General features: G+C 41.5%; 1 protein-coding gene across 1 annotated transcript; it reads right to left on the minus strand.

The window, feature by feature from the left end:
- Window positions 1-259: 259 nt before the first annotated feature.
- C1H12orf75 (chromosome 1 C12orf75 homolog) lies at window positions 260-17873 on the minus strand. The gene is made up of 6 exons (XM_030462088.1): window positions 17719-17873; window positions 10813-10837; window positions 4577-4612; window positions 3431-3510; window positions 2584-2624; window positions 260-819 (listed from the first exon to the last, which is right to left on the minus strand). The coding sequence occupies exons 1-5, from the start codon at window positions 17759-17761 to the stop codon at window positions 2620-2622; spliced, it is 189 nt and encodes a 62-aa protein (XP_030317948.1). The 5' UTR covers window positions 17762-17873; the 3' UTR covers window positions 260-819; window positions 2584-2619.
- Window positions 17874-18280: the final 407 nt, after the last annotated feature.

An 18280-nucleotide genomic window follows, 5' to 3' on the forward strand; every position in this document is an offset into this window, starting at 1 on the left:
GTATCACTTCATCCTTATGTGAGGATATATCATTGTAATATTACACAGAATGGAAGACGTAACATAATAGTTTGGTGCATCGGGGTTTTTTCCATGTAATGCTTTATAAAAGAGAAAAAAATGAAGAAAATAAAAGCAGACAAGTAAATACTACGATGGAGTACATTGTTATTTAAATAAATTTCCTTGAGCAGTATCTTCTTAAAAGGTGAAAATTAAACACTAATATTTGTCTCACTGTATAAAAGTGACAATATTAATTATAAAGAACTCAATGGTCTTATGTTTATTTCATCCTATTCTTAAGTTTTCACAGCAAAAATATTAAATTTTGCAATATTACCAAAAAGATGCAAACCTGTCAAATATATTACTCTGAAGTAAATTAACAATTAATTTATAGGAACCTACCATAGGAACTATTAAGTGGACAATAGTAATGATTTTCTATATAAAATCTATCAAAAATCGTTGGAGAAAATATATGAAGCGTAGCTGATAGCTGATGAAATCTGCAATATGGCCACAGAGAAATAAGTTGCAGATCATCAAAGTTAGCTCTTGTGCAGAAACATCCACCATGAGTTCATTAATTTCATTTTTCACTGGAGAACAGCAGGAGGTTTCCATAATGCAACCATCATAGGAAACTGATTCAACGCTGTATTTTAAGCTTTACCCGTAGTTGGAACTTGCAACAGTTTAGATTTTTTTTGGTGCTCTCATCTCTCGTGCTCTCCGGAAGGCTACTTAAATATAAAAATCTTCAGCACAAAGACAGCTCTCTCTAAAGCACTGGCAACTGGTCTTAGTTTAAATCTGTTCAAAAAAAGAGAAAGAAACAAACAGATTTAGCTGGACTGAGAAAGCACTATTGGCAAACCATTACTCTATACATAAACCAGGTCATCATTAGGAGCTGAGAAGTTTGTGGACTACCCCTTCCAGTCACACACACCTATAAATGAGTGGGGTTCAGGGGATCCCTTGCAGATTTAAAGGTGCTCATCTATGTCAGTCCTTTTGTCAGCCTGAATCAGCCAGCAAGCCCTGATCTTAGAATCATAGAATCATAGAACTGGCTGGGTTGGAAGGGACCTCAGAGATCATCGAGTCCAACCCATGAACCACCGTTGCGGTTGCTAGACCATGGCACTGAGTGCCACATCCAGTCTCTTTTTAAATATCTCCAGGGACGGAGAATCCACTACTTCCCTGGGCAGCCCATTCCAATGCTTGATCACTCTCTCTGTAAAGAAATTCTTTCTAATATCTAACCTAAACTTCCCCCGGCACAACTTAAGACCATGCCCTCTTGTCTTGTTGAAAGTCGTTTGGCGAAAGAGCCCAACCCCCACCTGGCTACCCCCTCCTTTCAGGGAGTTGTAGAGAGCGATGAGGTCTCCCAAACCTCATCTTGCACCAACGAAGGCAAAGTGCTCTTTCAACTATTCTTTATAGCTAAAAGATTTAAGTGATTGATTCAACCCAACATCAGGCATTTAACTAAAGAACCTAGACAAGGTTAACCTAATTAACCCAGGTTCTATTCATCAACCATGGATGGAGAGCTGCAGTCTCAAGAAGGTGCTTCAGGCTCACCCAGGTCAAGGGGCCAGTGTTCCTATCTTAGACATCTCAGCCAGGTTACTGAAATCAGCTATGTTGACCAGCTGAAGGGCTTTCTGTAGATCAGTGCTCCTAGCAAAGTCCATGGAGTGTGTTTTGCTCTATTAGGCCTGTGCTTAGCACCAAGGCCAGACAGAACTGTTTCTGGCTCTTCACTTTAAATGGGAAAGGTTTCTTCTTCCTATACAAAGTATTGGTACTTACGATTCACACCTGCCCCACTGGCTAGATACCAAAATCCCTTTTGAAATTTGAAAAACATTCTGAAATTTGAAATGGCAAAAAACCCTTCAAATTCTGAGGAGAGACTTAGCTTGTTTTAATTATTTTCAGACAAGAATTTGTAAAAGACTTTTTTTGGGGGGGGGAGGTTGGGTTTTTTAGGGTTTTTTATTAGTTAGTTGAAACACTTAAATCTATAGAGCCTACAAATTCTCACTATCCCGTTCTGGCTGGCGGAGAACAAAGGCTCACAGACTTCCATAACAAGGGGAAAGCTCTAGTGAGTTACTTAGTGGGTGCCTCACTTTGTTCCTCCCCAGAATGAAGACAATGTTTTCTAACTGCAAACCACACTTTCCTGGGAAAAGCTTTGTCTCTACAAATGCTGGCCCATGCACCACTGATGCACCTCACCTCATACCTGAGATCTCAGTGTTTCTGCAAGATCAGCTCAGGTCTGGCTGAAGCTGTACAAAGGGACATTTGATTTTTATTCATTCCCAAACAGGGTAAATAATTTTCTTTGCTTTCCACCAAGAAGGTGACTTTACCCATTGTTTAATTTATGTCTGAGATCTGGCCCTTGGTCCAGCCATCAGAAGATTTATGCTGCAGCTGGAGAAGTAACCGGGCGATTTTCAGACCACCAAAGCACAGGGAGTGTTGCAACCTTGTTTCAAAGGATGTATGCCAAGCACATAAAGTTAATAAAGATATTAATAAATACTATACCTCCAGCTGTTTGGATCTTGCTGTGTTTCTTTCCTTCTAATCTTATTTAGAAAACAAAAGGTAAAGATGGTTAAAACATTATAGCATTTTACTAATTTAGAAAACCGGTTAAAAAAAAAAACAAACGTGTAACAAAGGTTCACCTCTTTTAAAACCAGCTATTTTTGTTATGTTTAATAGTATTGTTTTTCTTCATTTTTTTTGTTTTGTGGCAAATTCTGGAAGCAGAAGTCAGTGACTAAACTCTGGGGTATATGTATGTGACAGCAGCAATTTTGTTGTATTAAATCTAGGCAATTATTACATGATTTCATAAATATGTGTTTATGGCTTTTCTATTAAGTACCTATAAACCTAATGTTTTTTCCCACTCTTCGAAAACATCACATGGAAAAAACCACTTTGCACTGGGTTTCATGTAAGAACAGAAATAAACCTGAAAGCAATCACTTACTAACTGTTATTACTGGAGTTCACCACAATGCAAGTAAACACCTTCAAAACTAAAAATAGCGCTGACGCTCTTCAAGTGCATCTCATCACAGCCTCTTAGTCCTAACAGGGTTTTATTTCCTTAGAATTCACAGAGCACTCAGAGAGTGGAGAAACTGTTCAGAAGACAATGTACCAGCATCTGCTCTAGGAACCTTCTGCAAAAGTTAGTGTGTTAAAATTTAAATAAATGGGAACAATCACTGCAAGGATTCTAAATAGGCCCACTCCCTTAAGAGGCTCCATGGCTAGCCAGTCTGTCTCAAATAATAATTGATTTTTAAAGGAAATCCATCCTACTAGATAAAATGAAACCGAGGAGGCAGGAGAAATGCAATACGTAACCTTCCAATACCTTTTGGTGCAGTTTTTGTCTGACTGGAAACCATGGCAGCTGTATCGGAGGGCAGGCCAACATACACACCTCCATAGTTCCTGATTTAAAGAAACAATTAAAGAGACATCAGAGTTTAATTGAAATGCTTCTCCCTACAATGTCAACATCACCCAGCCACAGCACAAAGACCATGGCTGGGCAGAGAGGAGGGCATCAAAAAACCTGATGGTAGCTGTGGTAGCTGTTATTTTTCCATGCTTACAAAAAGCTATTTTTCACTCCAGTTTCTAACATTTTTCAATACATCCCAGCTGTGTTGTACCAATAAGCCCCACCTGCCCAGCTCCTACATACCAAATATATCCAACTGAGGACAGAGCCAGTCTGATAGCAATGTTTGGCACTGGGACCACTGAAACACCTCACTTCAGACAATGCCCCCTGACTGATTAAACAGCACTTTCACCTCTCCTTGTTAACAAAACAGCACCTGTATCCCTGCTGCTTAGGGCCACACTCAGAGAAAACTTAGTAGGTAGGAGCACAAGGGTGTGAAGTACTTTCATAGCCCAAACCCCTTTTCCCTTCATGAGCTTGCAGAGCATATTTTCTGGCTCCAAGGCCTGTGTGAAAAGCAGAGACTGATACAAGATAAGAAACTGGGTCCTTAAGAGCCTCTGCTGTGCCTGAAGCCACTTGAAGAGACTCCCATTATGCTGTTCTGCCCCGGTAGGTGCCAAATTTATCACACCTTCTCCAGCCCACTGAACTTGATTTCTGATTTGTTTTATGATAGTCACACTTCCTTTGATTTCCAGCCCAGAGGAGACCTCCCACAGGTGCTAATGACAATTTTTGTGGCTGGTCTGTTATGAAGGCAGAGGTTACTGGCCCTTACCAAGCACATCACCTACAGCTGTGAGATAACATCCTCCTCTTCCTGCAAAATTAACCCCTGCCCAGCTCACTAACAGGGTGTACAGCTACCAAATTCAGTGAGAGATTTCCTTTTCTCTCTCTCTTTTTTTTTTTTTTTTTTTTTTTTTTTTTCTCTGTTCCAATGGTGTTTGTGGAAATTAGGAGGAGGAAAGGAAGGGTGTACACGTGGTGGTAGAGCTCACTGCAGCCTCTTGCACATAAAGCTAGTCCCTGGAGAGCACCTACCTCCTTTTGTCATCATCTGATACAGATTCTTCTGCTCTGTAACATCAAAAGATATAAAGTACATTAGCAGATTGTTTCTTTCAGATACTCCATCACTATCTGGGTAGATTTGGAGGCAAAGGAAGAAGTGGATTATTACTGACCTCAGTTTAATTCCAGTCATTGACAATTCAATAATGTATTGATACAGGCACAAAAAGAATGACAGTTTTCCAATCTAATGTACAGAAAAATGAAAAGGATTGAGAATAGATGCAGCTTAGTTTACAGGAGCTCCACCAGTGATGCCTGAAAGCAGGTTTGGGAGCTGAAACAGGTAAATTAACACTTTTCCTGTGGGAGTCCCCACACCATTCCACACAAACAGGAACCCTAACCTAAAAGCTCTGCATGTAACAGGAGTAAGTCTGGGCTGCTATTCCACCAAAAGAGGACTGCAAGGGACTGAATGGGGCATGGGAATGATGATGAAGAAAGATAAACTTCTACAGCAGCTGTGCCAAAAAGATGCAACGGAGCCTCTCCATAAAATGAGGTATTGCAATTCCTGAAGTCAGAGCTCTTTGCAAACCAAATAATTGCTACTAATCCTTTCTAAATGGGTACTTATTTCTCTTTTACCTTTAGGGTAATATCACAGGTCAGTCTGTAGGTTAATAAGGTGTCACTGAGGTTTGAAATACTGTCAATGTATTGGGGAATCAATAGAGAGTCACTGAAATACTGTCCAGTGCAGTGGGGGAGTGGGGAGAGTGGGGTGGTAAAGTAACCACCATCAATTTGAAGGCAAATGTAGTACAAAAAATATAAAATAATTATTCTTACTCCCTGAGAGCACAGTGCCTGAGCTGCAGCCTCTCTCAGTTTGTGCCCCAGCATCACTTTTCACTGAGATCACTTACCCACATTTGGTTAAATATTTGGACTTTGAGCTGTGCTTGCATGGCTGGGTATGGATTGGGGCAGCAGCTGCAGTTTAGCTGGGCCTGCAACCTACCAACCTAGCAATAAAAAGAGAGGCAAGGGAGCTTGAGTGCTGTTAAACCCACAGCCATCCTTCACCCCTTCCCCAGAGGGCAAGTGTGACAACTGCCTGAGAAGGAGTCTTACAATGCAGTGCTCAGGGAGCCGTGAGATGAGCTCAGGGAAGGCTGCAAACAGCAAAGGCAACACCATGATCCAGGGAAGGCTCCACAGTGGAAATGTTCATGCACAGGATATTCACCCAGAGTCTCACCTGAATATTCCCACTGAAGGACCAATTGCCTGCACTCTGGGGCCAATGCAAACATACTCCCCATCACAAGCTGATCTGTGAATTTCTGATCTGTTCCCTAGGTGATATAACTGGCCTTTACCCAATATTAGGACTAAATCCATTCTGTAGCCATGAAAGGTATTCTTGAACTATGATATTTAACAATAACACATGACATTTCTTATTGTAATTTATTTACTCTAAGAGGTAAATGTGCCTACTGTATAATGGTCAAGGCTGTGTGCTGTTACTGACCCCTGAAGTCAGTGGTAATTTGGCTCAAAGTACAGGGATCTCTGCAAGATACAACCTTAAATGCAAGAAAACACATCTTAAACCTCAGTCACCACCATAAGTCTAAGCCTTAAAAGTACTGCTACAAGGTGGAAGTTATCTTACACTTCCCTTCTTTCTAAGTGGCAGAACATTACATCCTTTCTGCATCACCACAGCGAATAAGGGCACGAGTCCTTTAATAGCAGAGGTCTAGGGTAAATTTATGTGTGCCACAGTTTTGCTAAATTATATTCCCACAGGGCATAGCACTGAGCCTCCTCATCTTTTATCTTTGCCTATGTCTTAACTGCTCAAGAGAGATGAAGCAGTAAACTCCTGGTTCTCTGGCCCTTCTGCCACTCCTTGCAGGAGCTACTGCCATTTCAGGAGGCATCTCCCATCTCCCTTGCAATCCTCACACATGCAGTCAGAAAAATGCAGAGACAACTTTTCTTGAGGATTGAGTGTGACACTGCCCTGTCCTAGTGTGACCCAATGCCAGCTGAAGAAAGTGGAAGGCCTGTGTATATTCATCAATAGAAATGAGCCCTGCATTTTTTGCAAAAAAACCAAACCAAAACAAAACCAAAACAAAAGCCAACCGACCAAAAAAACCCAATGACAACACTTCAAGAAAGGGACTCTGGGTGCCAAAAGGTCACAAACAATCTTTTCTGTTGAACCAACTAGATGTGTCACAGGATTGATTTTCTCAAACAACTGGAAACACTTTCTATAATCCAGATTTGCCGTTATCCAGAGAAAAGAAGCCTTTAAAAGCACTGGCAACCTCATGCACATCTCAAAGCCTCTAAACCAGAGTTGTAAGAATAATAATCAATATTGTCCAGCAGGAAATTGATGTCAATGTTTAAAAAAAAAAGTGAAAAAAGCCTCCAGTAGGCAACAGGGCTATTTTCTTCTGTTCTAGAAATGTTTTGTAACAGGACATCACTGGACCATTACTGTCATTTTCTCACCAAAACAAATTATCCTGGTCCATGATTAAGCAGACTAGTTTTTTAAAAACATTTTGCTTTCTTCCTTTCCTCTCAATAACTACAAATCAAAGCCTAATTTTGCAATACCTTTCCCTTAAATGCTAAGCAGCAAATATAATCTGGCATTGTACAGGCCATGACTCTTGGGCTGGGGGATGATTGGGTGCAATGTGTTATAGCCCTGCTAGGAAAGAAGAGATGAGCAGAGACAGGAAGAACGTGGCAGCATGAGAGGGAAAAAAATAAGAAAAATTCCAGTGATGATACTTAAGGAAGAAGTGATTTTCCACTCTTTTCTGGGGGACTCCTTTCTAAGCAGTATGGGAAGGAGTGCTGCTCTAGTTCGTGTATTACACACATTCACACATCTCTTGCCTTCACACACAGTAGCTTAAGCCACTATTTCAAAAGATGCCCACAGATTTCACGTGCCAAGCTGCTGTTTCTGTGCCCAGGCTGGATGAAAGTTGGTGGTTTGGAGAAGCAGGGCTGCAAGGTAATGTTTGACCAAATGGGAGTGAGTATGGCATGAAGCTCCTCTGGTTTTGGTAGTGTTCCCCTTGCCATATCCCTCAGACCCACAGAGCGGGTATGGGGATACAGGAGTCCAGCACATCCTTTCTCTCTCCCTCTCTACCTCCAGTATGTTTCCAGCTTCTTATTTCAAAATGAAGGAAGAACCTAGCATAAAAAATAACTTCAAGTATTTCTCCTTCAAGAAGAGCAAGCTTGGATAAGTTTTTCTGTGTTAGGAATAGATGACAAAAGGAACTTAGCACTTCAATGTGTTGCTGTTGTGCTGCTGGATCTTCCCTCAGATGTTGACATCTACTGGGGAGGAACTGAGAGCACATTTTCCAGCAGGCAGCGTAGGTGGAGTCCCATAGGCTGTAGGTGAATTTAACAGCAAATCCACATAACAGCATTCTATTTTCAGTTAGAATAAATGTTTCTTTTGGGAAGGATATGTCTATCCCAAGAGACTTCCTGTCACCCTCCTAAGTCTTAAGAAAGAGACTTGGTTCAACTGTCAGTTTTTACCTCCATCAGGCCTATGTCCACTTAATGGCAAAAGTAGCTGCCATTTTTCACAAAATATTTAAATATTTAAATGACAGGCATTCACACTAATCCACTCCATCCATATTTTTCTTATCTCAGCTTTTATGACTCTGTTTGTGCTGAGTTCCAGACGTGCTCATTAGTGCCACCAGAAAGGATTCAATAAAACTAGCACAAGCAACAGGCCTTGGAAATAAGGGCCTATCATTTGTATTTGATGGATTCCTCCCCAGTATCCTGAAATAGGCTTGAGCTGCTGTTTCTTCCTTCCTACTTCCGACTTCCACCCTTCCTACTGTTACTAATCTTTGCCTGAACATAGCCATGAGTACCACAGGCACTGCATTATTTTCTAGCATATCCTTTATCCCCCCTGTATCTAAACTTTTCCAGTTAGCAGTGACATGATGCTCTTTCTGAGCCTGGCAGGAGCACTGGCTGAGGATGGGCAACAGATCCACCATTGATCTGAGGGCTGGAGTGCACAGGGAGAGATCATGTTCTCAGACCACCTCTTGTTGCCCTCAGTCTCACAGGGCTTTTGTGTAGGAAGATCAAATCATCATCCCGATCTTACTGGTGGAGAACATAAACCCCAGAGGGCAAAGCAGTTTCCCTGTGGTCACCCAGGAGGGCTCAGAGCAGGATCCAGTCCTCCCTCCTTCCACCTGGCTGATCACTTCAGGAGATGCTGGTGCCTTGGCAATGAGTCGCAGTCAAGAAATGAGAAGTCCCTTGAGTTAGAATAACCACATTCTGCATCCAGAAGTGAGCTATAAGGGCACTTCTAAATGTGGTTCTGAACCAGAATCGATATGACTGAAATTAGAGAGCAAAAAAATATGGGCTTTTTAAAGAGAATTTTTTAATCTTTAGCTGATAGAAGTGAAAAACTGTAAAATAAAAGCTTGTGTGGATCTATAATGTTGCTTAATATAAACCTGCTTTGTTCATTTCCATGAAACTAAAATAGTTTCCCCAGTATTTTATTTTCTTCATAAAAAAATCTGTTGTTCATTATCAGCATGATTGATTTAGGACTTTTCAGCTCATCATTGCCATTCTTCATTAAAGAGATTTGTATTTCTAATGTCTGATGAGAAGGCTCAATTATGCCATTTCTCACACAGGTTGTCTGACTGGCTCCACTATATTTATCTGAATGAGTAATGGTTCCAGGACTGACACTTTCACTTTGCTGAAGTCTGCACTAGCAATTACTTCTAAGATATCCCAATACTTTTTGAAATATGAGAGATGATCTAACACCAATAAGCAGGATGTTCCCAATTTAACTTCTGAAGCTTGGCCTTACAAATGCTTGGCCATAAATGCATCTCTACACAATCCATACCTTTAAGCACAGAATGCACCTACTAAAGTAATAATTTAACAATGCTTGCAATTTTGAAATTTCAGACTACCAAGGAGCAAGGAGAGAGATGCTAAGTCAGTAGCTTCAAATGTGTAAATTGAACCACAAAAAAAAGGCCCTAATATAGATTTAAAACAGTGGGTTTAGTGTATATAGAAGTTTGGGGAGGACTCACAACTTTGCCTTCTGTAATTTAATTGTGGTCTGACACTGCACACCCAGAAAAGACTATGCAGGTAACACAGACCTCAGGAGTATCTGTGACAACACTGTTCATCTGCCAAGTGTGACCTGTTGGTAATCTCAGCCAGGCTCTGTAATAGCAAGGACAAGCCTGTTGTTAAGCTCTTCTCTCCACTTGTTTATCTGACTTGGCAGCCCTCATTTCTACACCAGGATTCCTCTGTCTAATTAGAGTAGTTACTCTAAATGAGGTAAATAAAACTGAAGAATGTTCCTGTTGCATAACATGAAAATCTTTCCCAGGCCCCTCAGTCTCCAACTCCAATGGCAAATACCAATTATGTGAAATAGAAGGTGGCAAAACCTCAGGAGGACTTATTTAATGTTTCCTTTGATAGGAAAATAAATTTACGGCTGAATAAAGCTGTTCCTGCACATATCTGCATCAGCAGATGAAAAATGGGCCAAGAAAGGCTGATTTTTGCTGCTGCTTTTCTGAAAAAACAGAAGCTGGCAAGAGGCAACAGGACAATAGAGGTTCAGACATTTAGAGAAAAACAGGATGGGTAGGGCTGCTCTCTGCTACTCAGCAGAGGAGCTGATAGATTGTATCTTCAACACAGAGAATACCTAGAGAAGGGGGGTACTCTGAAAAGGAAGTCTGGACTGGTTACCAGACCTCCTGCAAAGAAGGGAAATTTGCTTCTTTAGATCTCTCACAGGTCTTGGTGGAAATTTATGTGGTCAAATAATGACATGGCTTTTGGAAAAAGGTGTAGTGGTGCATGACAAGGAAGAGTGATCTGAATTAAGAAGACCAGCTCTGGGAGACAGCTCTCTCAACAGAAGCAGAGAAAAGACTTTTCTCTTAAGAGAAATAACCAGGGAAGGAATCTGTAGAATAGTAAACAAGACATGAAGTTGTTTTTTGAAGATGGAAGCTGTCACTAAAGACAATAAACTTCTGCTGATTATATGTTAGGAAACAGATGAGTCATGTATGACTAAAACTAGCAGAAGGCCAGTGGACCTGCAGGTAAGTCCAGGGTTACATATGTGAAGGAGTAAAATAAGTACTTACACATCTTTAGTAGTTCCTGTAGCACCTAGAAAGGAAAAAAAAAAAGTCTATGTTTATCAGATAATGGCATAATCCTCTAAATATACTGATAGTGCAGTAAGCATTTCTCTGCCTTTCTGTGCTCAACAACAAAGAAATAGCAACAGGAATTTTCTATTGTCAGAGAACATGTTTCTCATGATTGTATAGTTTCACCTTAATGACTATACATACTATCCTTTAAGTCTAGCATGCTTGAATCTGGGCCAACTTCTCAGTGGTTGAAAATGATGCTGCTGTAGAACAGTTGCCAGGTGCAGGCACAGAGTGTGAGAGTAACATATGATAGAATTAATCTTTCTAATTTTCTATCCTTGACTTAGCTCAGTCTTCTGGTTGTTTCATTTGCTACAAAGTCACTTAAACTAACCAAGCAGTTACTCCTGAACACCTATTTATTTTGCCATTTGATTCAGTTGTAGACTTGGCAGTACATGTGTAAAATGCTGCTCCATTCTTCCTGCCAAATAAATGAAGTTTTCTAAAACAACCAGACAGAACTAATATAAACATTGGGACATAATCGATCCAAAGCCACAGACATCCAAAGGGATCAGCCACCCTTTAATTCCTCTTGCTACTTAACAAAAAAGCAAAAAGACAAAAGCTACCACCTATCTGCCTGATGTCAGTGATCGATTGTTTTTTTAGTGACTCAGATGCTTCTTGCTGGGAGAGAAACATCCACTCAGGTACAAACTCTTTCCTGTTCCATCCAAGTTATTAATGTCATGTTGCTATTGCTGATATATCATTCAGCTGAGTAACCAGAAAATTATATTTCTATTAGTTATACAAGCTAAGGTAGACACTAGAAAACCTTTTGTTTCTCCTTTTCCTCTGGCTGGAAGAGGTTATCTGAGCTCACTCTGAAGCAACAGCAGTTGTCAACTCTTCTGTCAAGAAGAGTTTTTGGGTTTGGAGGCAGGCTGGTCTTTTTCAGCCATGGCACTTCATGCTGTGAAAAATTTTGCTGCTGAAAAATATCCATGAATAGCAAATATTTTTCATCTCACTCTGATGTGTAAGAGTATGTCTTCTTTATCCTTATTTCAGATGCAGAGAGGAAGGAACAGCACTGCAAGGCCTTCCAGCACTGCCTACCTGAATGGATGTCTTGGATGGCAAGAAACACCTCCCTTTAGAGATAACTCCTGAACATATTACCACTCACAGTTCCTATAGCTTACTGTCCTCCTTTTCTCAGCAACAACATAGACTAGACTTGTGTAAGACTATACACATTTCTGGGTTTTTTAGTATTGCTTCCAGAGGCAGCAAAATCTCAGTACAGCTGTAGGTATCAGCAGAAACTCTTATTAGCTGGAGGGAGTACCTCTGTGCACAATAAGCTCAGGTCTTTGCTTTAAAGCTTTATTCTACCTGGCAGCTTCCTGAGACTTCTTGGCTCTATAGTCACATCTGCATATAAACCCTCCAAACTGTGTGGAAGATTGGCATTGCAGTGCTGCATGCAAGCCTGATCTCAGACAATGCAGGGAGACATTTTGTTTTTGGGGTTTTTTTGGGGTTTTTTTCCTTCTCCAGATAAATTATTCCAGTGCTGTGCCTGTTCTGCACCAGAACCACAACTTTCTCATTTCCTCAACCTAAGCTAACTACAAACAAATTCAGTTCCTCCAAAAATGTTCATGGTCCTTTGTGAGGCCCTTCCTGATCTTTTTCTGAGTCTGAGATGAGTTCTCAGTGTTTCCGATCCTCACGTGAAAAAATTATGCCTTCTTTGCAGAAAGTATACCAAGAGTTAAAATTGTTTAATACACAAACTGAAACTTTAGCTGAGTGAGAAGAAACGTGTGTCTGCATTACTGCTACATTTCTGAGTGGAGATGCTCAGTTTCCAGTCAATCACCAGGCACACTTTAATGCCATGCCCATGCTCAATGCCATCAGCCTGGGGTTTGTGTGGAGCTAGACAGCTAGGAACCTGTGTTTGAGACTGGAGATGCACCACTAGCATTCACACCTGGCAGCACTTCTTTCCTTTGATTAGTAGAGAGGGTATTGCTTAAAAATCACTGCAGCATTTTGAAATGCATCTCACAGAAAAACATTGAGAACAGACTACAAAAAACTCACTTTTTAAGAGATATTTTTTACTATTTATAATAATTGAATCCAAAAAAACCCCAAACAAATATTTTTCTATTGTTTTTATAAGCACTAAAAAAAAACCAGGTTATTCATACTTCCATTGATTTCAGTGGTGTTATTTCTCAGCTTCACTTGCAAAAGTGAAACAAGAATTCGATACAAATTCACTTGCGTACCACTAAAATACCTACATACAGATCTGAAAATATTCCCCGTTCACAGAACAGTGTTCTTCCTGGAAGAGTTCAGAATTTGCAAATTAACATCCCTTGAGTGAGGTGGCCCCTAAGTTTCTCAGCTCATAAAATTTCCTACTCCTGATGCAAAGATTTTATTTCACAAGACACCCAAGTTTGTACAGACATGTTTGTTTTAGAAGTCCCATCCACCTCATCCCTCTTACTTCCCTGACGTATTTCTCTAACTCTTTCAAGTTTAGCTACTCAAGCTTCTCCTGCCAGAAGTGCAGCCAAGGAATCTTGTTTACTACCAGTTCACAAACACTTCATAGCTGTTCCACAGCAGCAAGGCTTATTGCTCTCATAGCTGTGATGTTTTAGATATATGACTTGAGAAAAGTCTCACATATTTGAAAGCTTGTCCAATTTTCCCCACTATATTAGCTTGGCCTAAAAAAGGCAGCACTTGACCCTAGAGACCTTGTCTCCATAGGCTCATGTTGGTTTGGTTTTCCAAAACTTGCTTTACCTCAGTTAACAGACTGAGGAGTAGCCAGGAAGCTCTATCCACAAAAAATGAGCAGTACTTGATTGTCCTGAACGACCTCTCTGCTCACACCAATCTGCATCAATAGCACCATGGTTGCATTTTGGCACTTTAGAGATGCAGGAGGAAAAGGAAGCACAGCCTCCAGAATAAACGAGGCCCATTCAGCCATACATTGCTCTGAGCCTCAGTGATTACAGAAGAAAAACATTCTGTCTAAGGTAGTGTCACAGACAAAGAAGGATGAGAACGTAGCCCAAAGCATCTTCCATTTGGTGAGAGGGGGTTTTGCACTTTCAAATCAACAGCAGATGGTTACTGGAGACCCTGCAGGATTCCAGTAAATGTGGAACAAACGTAAAAGTTGGCTGAAAGATATTGATAGCCACAGCTGATACTCCTCTGTGCTAAGAAATGCACTGTGAGCAAACATGGAAGACAAAACTTTGGAAAATCATAGCAGGGATGAGAGGAGACCACTTACATGAATAAAAACCATGGATACAAAAAGGCTGACTATAAAGTGAATTATGAAACATTTTCACATTAATTTTTAATGAACAATTTACAGTATTCTCAGGCAAGTACTTCAGATTTAAAAAAAAAATTAAGCATACATGCAGGCAAAAGTAAAGATTACTAACAAGTTTCCTGTTGTAGGTTCTTTCTGATTTGCTCCAAAAGACAGCAATATGGGATGAAGTCCTAACATCAATGAATTTATTCTATTTATACTCCAGCATAACTGAGGACAGAATTATAGCAAAATACTTCAAATTGATTACTTCTCCAACTCATCAGGTAAAAGTTCTGTACATGGACTTGACCTGATCAAGCATTGCTTCTAAAAATAAGTTACATTTCAAATGGAATGGCAGGGTGGATTCCTGAGCATTCCACCCAACTTGAATAATGAACCTATGTAAACTTGGTCTTAAAGTTCATCTTCATCATAATTTGGCTGTCCTTGAAGCTCTCCACAGACTGACAGCTTCTCTGTATATTTAAAATAAGCCTAGACTGCCAGCCTCCACTGAGAGCCATAATGTTAGGCAGTGTCATTGCTACTACAATTGATACAGAAAGGAGGAAGCAGTTGAAAAATGCTAATGAAGAAACACTAGAATGAAGGGAAATGCCTTAACTCAGAAAAAAATAAATTAATGTTTAAGGGCATATTTTTAAAAGACAAAAAAAGAAGACCTGTTTTGGAGCTTCTAAAACAGCAGAATTTAACATGAAAGAAGGGTATCTAATGTAAGGTAAGAAAGCATCAGGAAAACAGCAGTTAGTTAAAAAAACTTTCTATGCATAATGGGAAATTTAAGAATTAAATATACATCATAGCTAATGCATAAAATAGCTAAGTGATTTAGGAAGGATGTGTTTACGTCAGTTTACTTGCATAACAGAAGTTGCCATTTCTCAATTGAGGAGCCAGTGTCTGCTGGTCTGGAAGGAAAATTTAAACTCTGTGAGTTATATTGGTGTTCTGGACTACTGCACCACAGACAAATGTTACTGTAGATCACGTCTATTAGTTTATGTCTCGCAGACCATAGGGCTGATAGCTCCTCTGATGTCATCCTAGCCATGCAACAGAGGATAATGTCATTAGCTGAACTGTCATTATACATACATCTGCTCAGGGAAAATCAAGTTAGGCTACAATAGAAATTTCACCAGAGTAAGGGACTAGCATAAGATGCCTAATGTATTCTTTGAAGTATGCTACAATATTATCCTTAGTCATATAATATGACAGAGAGTGTTACAGGTTAATTATATGCTATGTACCTCTAGCTTTGACACTGCTGACTGCAGAATAGTCATAACTTCAGCATTAAAGATGTAGTCATGCTGTGCAAGCCACAAAATTAATTTGTATTTACACAGTATTAATGTCTTTTGGGAAAATATTGAGTTACACTTTCCTTAAGAGCTTTAGAATTCCAATTAAAAATGGCACATCTTCTTCTTCCCCTGCATAAAATAATTTTATTTTCATTAGACATATTTGGTAAGAAATGCTAATTGGAAAAAAAATAAACAGTAGATATCAGACATGTTACTCCTATTACTAGTTGTTGGTTATTGTAACACTGTAGACTACATAGAGTTATTCCTGACTGGCAGTAGTGAAAGTGAGAAAAGAATTGGACCTCCCAGAGCTGTATTTGCTTTGAAAAGATGAGGGAAACAATAATAATTCCATTATAGTAGCTATGTGCTTTACATGACATTGATGATTTTTACCTGTGCTAAACCACTGGGGATCTGTGGACTATTTCTAGAGTACGGAAAAGGCTGCCACAAAATGTACATAAAAATGTATTATGAATAATTGTACAGATAAATTAAACTACCAAAGGGGCTTTACCTTCAGTAAAAATAATTTCTGAATATACAAGCTAAAACCTGTTGAAAATAGTTTCCTTTAATACATCAGTGGGCACATTTATTTAACCAAGCAAACTCTCAGTTCAACAAAATTCACTAAGCATTACTGCTGGCAGAGCTGGTCTATTTGACATTTACCCACTTGTGTGCTGGTACAAATTCCATAGGGTGACCAGATCAACACTAATTGAGAGGCTACAACAAAGGGACAGATAATCAACTTCAAATATTCCCCCGGATTTCTCTGATACTTGCTCTGGTGTTTTTGCCCAGCAAACAGAAACAGGATGTGAACAAGCATCACCCCAGCCATACGAAGCTATGCTGGTCATAGACTGAAACAACTTCCAGTCACAGCAATACAGGAATCAACCAGTGGGAAAGAATTAATGAGTGCAAACAGGACAACTCGAATAGGAGAGCTGGAAGTTCAAGCAAAGTTATACGGTGCATTCTTTTATGGATGAGAAAGGCCTCTGGCAGATAGACATGATACCTAAAACCTAATTTATAATCACTTCACAGAAATCAGGTAAGCTACAATGGCAGAAAAGCCTCCCCTTCCCCTTAAGTGTAAAGTGCAGGGTTTAGTGGATAAACAGGCAACACACCACACAAATGTGCACACATCCATCCAGCTTGGAAAAGGCCTCATCTTTCATACTCAAAGATATGCCCAGGTTTTCAAACCATGGCTAGCACCATTCATGGAGCTCTGGATAAAGTTGTGTCAAAATGATAAGAGATGGAGACCCAATAATTTACACTGGTCCAGCCACTCTTTTGCTGTGTATTTTCAGGAGGTTATTAAACCAACAAGTGCATCTGGAAGATTTAATATAGGTACTGAAACAGGTGGCAATGTTTGCCAAGCACAGTTAGGATGATAAATGATTGAGAAAGGCTCATATTCATAATTATATGGTGAAGGTCCACTTACTGATTTGCATCTACTTTCCTTTTTTGAGGGGCTGGAGGGAGGAAGAGCACAACAGCACCATCTTCCCAGATTTTCTCTCTTTTGAAAACAACCATGAACAAATAAGGGAGCCAGCTGGACGCACCATCCAGTGGTACGCATTAATATGCAAGAAACCTCAACCTTGGAATATCCTCCAACTTCTCGGGCAAGCAGAGGAGCAGAAGTGGCACAAATTCATTTCAGAAGTGGCATTCGTGGCCTTATAGGGAAGCGAAGAGGATTGAACTTGCACTCCCAGATGGATCCCTATGTCCAGCTGCTGGCCTGGGCTGGTTGTGTCCAGGGCAGCTGTCGCGGAGGGGGTGATCGTAGGGATAACACGAGCCACAGAAAGCCTCCGGTGCCAGCCGGCGGCCCACAGCACCCTCTCTCCCTTGGGCAAGCAGATCAGCCTGGGGAAAGAATGATGCTCTCGCAGTAGGGCGGGCAGCGATTCCCGCGCCTCAGGCGGGCATCCTTTAAATCGGAGGGGTACAGCCCCCGCTAGGTGTGTGTGTGCGTGTGTGTGTGCGTGTGTCCGTGCGTGTGTGCCCTCCGCCTCTCCCCTGGCACTGCTGTCCCTGGGGATGCTCACACCGCGGCTCACCCTGCCCGGCCCCGGCCCGACCTCCCCCCCGACCCCGTTCCCGCCGCCCCCTCCTTACCTCGCCCGGCCGCGCCGCTGGCCGTGGAGTTACCGCAGCCCATGGGCGCTGCCCTGCCCGGCGCTGCGCCCGGCCGTGAGGAGCGGAGCGATGCGGAGCGGAACGGAGCGGTGTGGTGGTGACAGGAGACAGCCGTCGGCGGGCGGAGCCGGGTGGGAGATAAAGCCGCGGGGACCCCTCCTCCTCCTCCGCTCCCTCCTCCTCCTCGTCCTCCTCCTCTCCCCACCCATCGCCCAGGAAACCGCCGGCCCCGAGCGCCGCCGCCCGGCACCGGCACCAGCCCCAGCCCTGGCCCCGGCCCCTCGCTGCACCCACCCTCCCCACGTCCATCCCCGAGGAAAGTCACCCCCGACCTTCGCGGGATCTCCCCGCATTCCCCCGGCCTGGAGCTGCTAAGCAGGAGATAAAGCTCAACACAGGCATCCGCCAGCAGGAGCCCGAACGACCACAGAATCATAGAAAGGTTTGGGTTGGAAGGGACCTCAAAGATCATCTCGTTCCAGCCCCTCTGCCATGGGCAGGGGACACCTCCCACTAGAGCAGGATGCTCCAAACCACATCC

This window comes from Calypte anna, chromosome 1 (genome assembly GCF_003957555.1).
Source record: "Calypte anna isolate BGI_N300 chromosome 1, bCalAnn1_v1.p, whole genome shotgun sequence".
Taxonomy (NCBI): domain Eukaryota; kingdom Metazoa; phylum Chordata; class Aves; order Apodiformes; family Trochilidae; genus Calypte; species Calypte anna.

Bases quoted from the DNA above. Each gene is read 5' to 3' on its own strand.
- C1H12orf75 (XM_030462088.1), bottom strand. From the start codon at position 17,761: ATGGGCTGCGGTAACTCCACGGCCAGCGGCGCGGCCGGGCGAG. The intron at 4,613-10,812 runs GTAAGTACTTAT...TTGATGTTACAG, and splicing joins ACAGGAACTACTAAAGATGT to AGCAGAAGAATCTGTATCAG. The intron at 3,511-4,576 runs GTAGGTGCTCTC...TCTTTAAATCAG, and splicing joins TCAGATGATGACAAAAGGAG to GAACTATGGAGGTGTGTATG.